This window comes from Anoplophora glabripennis, unplaced genomic scaffold, assembly GCF_000390285.2.
Source record: "Anoplophora glabripennis isolate ALB-LARVAE unplaced genomic scaffold, Agla_2.0 scaffold8, whole genome shotgun sequence".
NCBI lineage: Eukaryota > Metazoa > Arthropoda > Insecta > Coleoptera > Cerambycidae > Anoplophora > Anoplophora glabripennis.
The window spans coordinates 101,001-108,452 of NW_019416350.1; the positions used below are offsets into that span (position 1 = coordinate 101,001).

Below are 7,452 nucleotides of genomic sequence, written 5' to 3' on the forward strand. Positions count from 1 at the left end.
ACCTAATATTTACTTCTTTGGTGTAACAACCCCAAAAATATATTTCTTATTATCTTACGTATTGTTCTCTGCATTGTAATCCCTGATTGATCAGCTCCGTATAATTTTAAATCGAATTTAACTCTCTTATATCTGTAAAAATCTACTATCCGTAAAATTACTTCCTGATTTTCAAATCAGAACTTTCTTTTTGTTACAGAGAAGAATAAGATTTCCTCCTCACATGTTTGTCGGAACAGACCCAAAACATGAACTTTTCAACGGAGAATTTTTCAAGGGATCTGGAAGTGAATTTCGCTGTGGGAGTGGAAAACTCCCCTAAGGGGCGCAATGAAAACCTCGCAAGAGGGGAAATCGCCATGCTGGCCATCATATTTCTGGTCACGGTTATAGGAAATAGTACCGTGTTGTTAGCTCTTTGGACCAGAAGGAGGTACGTGGAATTTTTATGGCTGTTCTTTTTGTTTGTATCGAGAATTTTTTATATAGTATGAGGAGTAAAGTTAAATTTTACTTTTTTACAGAAAAAAAAGGTTCAGTGGGGTCAAAGAATACCTTTATACAGGTATACAAAGTTTATCCTAAATTATCCTAAAGCTAATAAGTTTTGTGAAGTTTTAGATTAAAATTTAAAATTATTTGAATATAAGATCGTCAACAGAGAATAGTAGGGTCGACTTCTTTATTCTTGAAGACATGGAAAAGTGATACAATAGTATAGATAGTATAGATCGTCAACAGATAATAGTAGGGTCGACTTCTTTATTCTTGAAGACATGGAAAAGTGATACAAAATTAATAAAAAATCTACAATTTTTTTTCCAAGAATTCATTTATCACATATTTAAAAGAATCAAATGACCGTCTTGTTCCAATGACTAATTTATAGAATACTTACCCTGTATACAGGGTGTCCCGAAATTAGGGGGCAATATTTCTACAAGGTGTTCTATGTCGAAAAAGATTACTTTTTCTTTATATAAACGTGGGTCCAAAAATTCTTCCTAAGGAAGTTATAGCCACTTAAAGGGGCCACTCTGATGATGTTTTTTTCTAAATAACTCCCAAACAAGTTGAGGTAAATTTATGAAATTTGGTAACTAGCTTAACTCTTACGTGATCAGTCCGCTACTAAAACAAAATTTACAGATTTTTCATGACATATACGTTCCAACACTGAGGGGGAGGTGGGTAAAATTTGCCATAACTTTTTTATGCTTTGACTTTTTTTTTACTTTTGACTGAAAAGTATGAGATTTCAGAGTTTTTTAGTAAAAAAAAGGTACTCTTGGTCCAAATTGGTAGAATTTTTGTGTAAAATCCGTTTAAAAATAATGTTACATGTGTTAATCACCGGGAATCGAAATTGTCAATATTTTCTATAGTAGCGGGTTGTGAAGAACAGAATCGCATTTGGCGTCATTTGCATTGACAGTTCAGTTATTTACTTTTTGCGAATAGTTATTTTCACAGAAATTTATTATTTTTTGTAAATGATTATTATTTTACAAAGTAAAAAAAAAACAATTGATTATTATTAAATAGTAATACAATAAACTAATAAAAATAAATGAAAACCACACTATTAATAAAACTTAACTTTATCTCAATAGTAATTTTTATAGCAAATGTTCAAAAAGATTTCCATTTTACTGAATACATTTTTCAGCTCGACGTCGAATTGCCCTCGAAGACCTCAAAACTTCACAATTATTTTGTCTGATTTGATCCGCAGCCAAATGAATCCTCTGTTGTAATTCTTCCAAAGGATTTATTTCTGTAACGTAAACTACAACCTTCATCCTAGCCTACAGAAAGTAATCTAGAGGATTTAGGTCTAGAGATCGAGGTGGCTATGGAATGGGCCCATTTCCACGTATCCACCTGTCAAGAAAATGATCGTTTACCAATTTATGACATTATGGGTAAAGTGAGGCGGGGTCCCATCTTGTTGATAGTGTAACGTTAAGCGTAGGTTTAACGGTGTATCAGTTTGCAGAAAGTTTGAGAATTCTTCTGCATTCAAACGGGAAACTGAATTTGTCCAAATAGCTGGTCTCTTAAAATTCCTGTCCACACATTTATTGCAAATCTATTTTGAAAATTTGTGTGCCACATTGTCCGTGGTTTTCGTCTGACCAGAAATGGGAATTATGAGTGACTGCTAGTTCTACATTCGTAAAATGTTGCATTTTTGACATAACAATTCGCAAAAAGTAAATAACTAAACTCTCAATGCAAATGACGCCAAACGCATTTTTGTTATTCAAAACCTGCGACGATAAAAAATATTGACAATTTCGATTTACACAGGTAACATTATTTTTAAACGGATTTTACACAAAAATGAAACTTTCTACCAATATGAACCAAGAGTACATTTGTATCCTAAAAAACTCCTCGTAAATTTTCCTCGGAGTTATAGCGATATTTAGGATTTGATGGATCTATGTGGATTTACGGAAGATGATTAAAAGAATGCGTAAACGTAATATGTCACCAATAGGTTAGTTAATTAACAACGAGGAGAGACAATTAAATATGTGCGTTACCCCTAACACATTAAACCGGCTCCACATGATTCGTCATTTACCAGAAATTCAAAATAGCGTCAAGTTATATCATATACAATAAGTAAGTAATGTATATCTCCTTAAACATCCCTAAAGTTTATACAGAGGATGATTGTGTATACTTACCGATTATTCGCATGCCAATTTCTTGTGTATACAGGGTGTTTCTTAATAACGTGCTAATACTTAAGGAGGTTATTCTTGGGTCCATTTTAAGAAAAAAACTTCATATGAACATATGTCCTGAAGGTCTTAACTTTTGAACTACAGGGTGCTAAAGTTTTATGAAAAAACTTTTTTTTATGATAACTTTGGTATTACCTACCCTAGATATTTTTTCAAATTTAGTACACGCCTTCTATTCATCAAGATGCATTTTCTGATGTACAAACAATTTTATTATTTTTGCCAGTGGCGTCTGTACAGGTTTTGTATTGAATATTTTTGAAGAAAAATATGTTACGCCACTGCTTTTTCTTAAAGTAAAAATCATTTTTGAAATTCTCATTCCTCTCTGAGCAAATGTGGTGTCTTGAACTTTTTTCGTTTGACGTACGGTTTTCGCATAAAAAAAATAAAATTCATTCATTTGCATCTTATTGGACCACATACGAGAAAAAAAAAGATTTATGTAACTTTGAACAATAATTTATTTAAGACTAGCGGCCCGTCCCGGTTTCGCACGGATGGACATTTATTTTAAACATTTTGGGATATAAAAAATATAGCCTATGTTACTCAGGGATAATGTAGCATTCTAATGGTGAAAGAATTATCGAAATCCGTCCAGTAGTTTTTGAGTTTATTCGTAACAAACATACATACCTACAAAAATACAAATATTTCCTCTTTATAATATTAGTATAGATAGTATAGATAGTATAGATAGTATAGATAGTATAGATAGTATAGATATAGGAGTATAGATAATAACTTTTAAACGTTGAAATTATGAAATTACAGTAATCTACATACATTTTGGAATGGTAAAAGAAAATTACCCTGGCGTAACATATTTTTCTTCAAAAAAATTCAATACAAAACCTGTACAGACGCCACTGGCAAAAATAATAAAATTGTTTGTACATCAAAAAATGCATTTCGATGAATAGAAGGCGTGTACCAAATTTAAAAAAATATCTAGGGTAATACCAAAGTTATCATTAAAAAAATGATTTTTCATAAAACTTTAGCACCCTGTAGTTCAAAAGTTAAGACTTTTAGGACGTATGTTCATATGAAGTTTTTTTTCTTAAAATGGACCCAAGAATAACCTCCTTAAATATTAGCACGTTATTAAGAAACACCCTGTATTGAATAATTCAAATTAATTTCTGTATATGTAGTTTTGACGGATATTTCATATTTAAGTGTATCAAAGTTTCGAATGTATCGATCTACACCATCCACACGATACGGTATTTGTATACGTTTGACAAATATGTGTACGAGCCCAGGTTCATAATAGTTCGGCCAGGTATAATTTGACTACTAATATATTTAAATAAAAGTAATAACACTCAAAACTATTCTATTAAAGAAAAATATTGGTAAAGGAAACAAAGTAGGTATAAACTTTTAACTTAAATACGATTAAGTTTTCCTACGTAATGATGTGCCAATGACTAGTTTGTTAATAAACATAAACATTCGCGGTTCAGAATAGTTTGGCCGCTTCATCACCTTTATTAAGAATAACAGCTTTAATTCTGGCAGGCATTCTACCAGCTTAGCGTACTCTTCAGGCAACGTGCTGTTCCAAGTTTCTTGCAATTTGGTGCATAGATCGTTAACTGAAAGGGTTGGATGTTGACGCAACTGTTTCTTCATTTTATGCCACAATGTTTCTATTGGCAAGAGGTCTAGACTGCTAAAGGGCCATAAAAGTAACATTATGTTTCTGTTACCAATATTTTTCTTTAATAAAATAGTTTGTACTTTCATTTAAATATATTAGTTGTAAAATTATGTCTGGCCGAACTATTATGAGCCTGGACTCGTATTCCGGCAAATCTATACATATGTGTGCATTCTCAATATTTGCTTACATTTGGCAAGTGACCGTATTATCTGGCTTTACACTTGGGACAAATTTTATTTAACTTATAAAACCGTAAGGTTAATGCAAAAGGAATATAAATTATCTTCATTAACTTTATGGAAAATCTATTTTAGATATGTTAAAATCAATTCTAAGCGTTAATATAAGCATAGCATTCGAGCATAATTTCCAATCGTTTGAAACATTTATTGTTTTAAATGAGCCACTTAACTTTACACAGGTGACACTACTTGCATACAATAAACAATACGTATAATACAGGGTGTATCTAAATAAGTGTAAAACATTTAAGAGGGGGATTCCTCATCGAAAAAAAGATAGGATCTTTCATATAAAGAAACTTCATTTCATTCAAATGTTTTACACTTATTTAGTTACACCCTGTATTGTATTCACTTTCCTAATTTTGGGTTTAAAATGTAACTTAATTGTTCTTATTGTTATTCTATTTAATTTCGGAATATTTTCAATAATCTATTAAATTTAGGTAGAAAACCTACACCTTTTGACGATACAAATACTAACTACCACCAATAGGCCGGGAATTAACGACAGATTTCATTACACCATTTCCGCTTCATTTTTTTTTATGTGTTATGAGTGTAACGTACAACAGTAATATAAACCTCTGCCACCGCATCCCCGCGACAGGGGGTTACAGGAAAAAAAATTATAGAAACTTATTGTACGTATCAGTTGAAACCTAAGAAGCTTAGAAAATATCGTCTGCCACCTAAATTCCACAACAAAACTCGTCTGCCACCCACATAAGTAAGCGCAAAAAAATATTTAAAAAATTTATACCCGCAAGGATGAAATTAATTGAAATGCTTTTTTTTATAGCAACAGACACAAAATTAATAGTCTGCCACTAATAAGATACAACAAAGGTCGTCTGCCAAGCTTATAAAGTTGCGCTCGGCAAACAGCGCGCGAGCACCGCTGCCGAGACGATTACGACGCTGCATCTTTATCGGCCTAAATGACGATCATTTGTTTTAAATTGTTGAACGGCTATCATGAAGTTGTTTTTAATGTTATACATTCGTTCACTGAATTAATTTAATAAATGGTGGCGGATAGTTATGCTAGATCTTTTCCGTGAAAATGGAGACTCAAATATACTAAGCGATAGAAAGTAGATTGCGTACTTATTTTGCTATTTTAAATAAAACTTGTAGTTGTTCGTTTTGAATATTTATTTGTCTATAACTCGGTGGAAGGGAATCTCTTTATTACACCTGAACTCATCTCTGGGCGAGCTCGTTGGCCGTAAAACAAATAGTTGTATACTCTCTAAATTTCAAATAGTGAGCCATTAATAAATTATTATATTCATATAGTTACAGATAAAGAAACAAATATAGAACAAGGCCAAGGTTAGTCAGATGAAGAAGACGATTCTGAAATCGATAACTCTGATATTGAGGATTTCGATGTAATATCGAATGAAACAGATGATGCTATCGATCAATGTGATATGGATGAATGGTCATGAAATTATGGTTGTTAAACAAGATTATAACATCATTATAAATGTACATAATATATATATTGTAACAAGTAGAAATTGAAGTAAGAGTTTTAAGTATAAAATCTAATAGAAATTAAGTTGAAATACAATAAATAATGACATATGAGATAGTAAAGATGATTTGGTTGACACCGGGATGAAATTTTGACAGTATAATATAATAGTAAAAGTAGAATGAAATCTCGATATAAAGGAATCAAAAATGCCTATAAAAGAAGGTAATGTAGTAAAAAAAAAATAAATGGGTATTAAATTTGGTAAAGTAAAAATGTATAAATTATAAAGGTATATGATTGGTTGAGATTGAATACGATATATCCAAAAACATTGTAATTAGATATAAGAGTGCGGTGAAAGAAGGATAAAAAAAGTGGTAACCAAGGGAGACAAAAAAAAAATAAATAGTGAGAAGAGAATCAAGACATAAAAAGTCAAATTAGAAGATATTCAAATTGTAGCCATTAAAATAAGTTAAAATCAGAAGAATTGTAATAAAATACAGAAGATTAAAAGAGACTCCTATAAAATACCAAGAAAAGAACAAGTATTGAAGAGAAGAAGAGTGGTAGAGAAAAGCACAGCACAGCTTCAAGCACAGAGGCATTGTGGGACAGTTAAAACCAAATAAGAAAGAAGCAACCAGGGAGAGTCAGGAAATAGGAAAAAAAATTATTTGGCAGAAAGGAAAGTCGGTTTAAATCTAAACTGACAGATAAATCAAGAGAATCATAATACTGTCAGGTAATTAAAACATTATTTTTCATTGTCGTAGACACATAGAAAAGGAAAGGCCAGGAGAGGTGACGCTGACAGTGCAATCTACGGAGTAGAGTAGCAAACAGAAGGAAGAAAAGACAAATTGGAGGAGAGTTCAAAGAAGGAAAGGAAGGATAGGATACAGGAAGGACATCACGAGTAAGAAAACACAGACAAAAAGACAACAAAGTGTAGTATAGGTAATCATAAACAAAAATTGTATAGATAAGGAATTATAATTTAGTTAGCTCAGGTTAGATAGGGATCTAGGAAAGATTTTTATAAATTTATAAACTGTTGGTATAATACACAAAGTTCAAACTCAATTAAACATTCCTATTTTATTTTTTTTACAAAAACAAAGAAACAAATTTAATTACCTAATAATTTTTTCTTCATAATAAATTTCAATAGCTTTCGAACCGACTACTGAGATTTCAACATGCTCTATTAAAATTTTGAGAGTATTTTTTTTTAAAAAGTATGTAAAGAATAAATTTATATTTAAAGATTAAAAATCAAAATTA

The 7,452-nt window shown here is 31.2% G+C and overlaps 1 protein-coding gene across 1 annotated transcript in view; it reads left to right on the forward strand.

Annotated features, from left to right (window-relative positions):
- The first annotated feature begins 234 nt into the window (after positions 1-234).
- Positions 235-7,452, forward strand: part of LOC108904557 (cephalotocin receptor 1-like) — a 57,260-nt gene continuing 50,042 nt past the window's right edge. Inside the window, exon 1 of the mRNA XM_018707170.1 lies at positions 235-433. Within this exon, the coding sequence (XP_018562686.1) occupies positions 249-433 (185 nt within the window). The 5' untranslated portion in view covers positions 235-248. The remainder of the gene's footprint in view (positions 434-7,452) is intronic.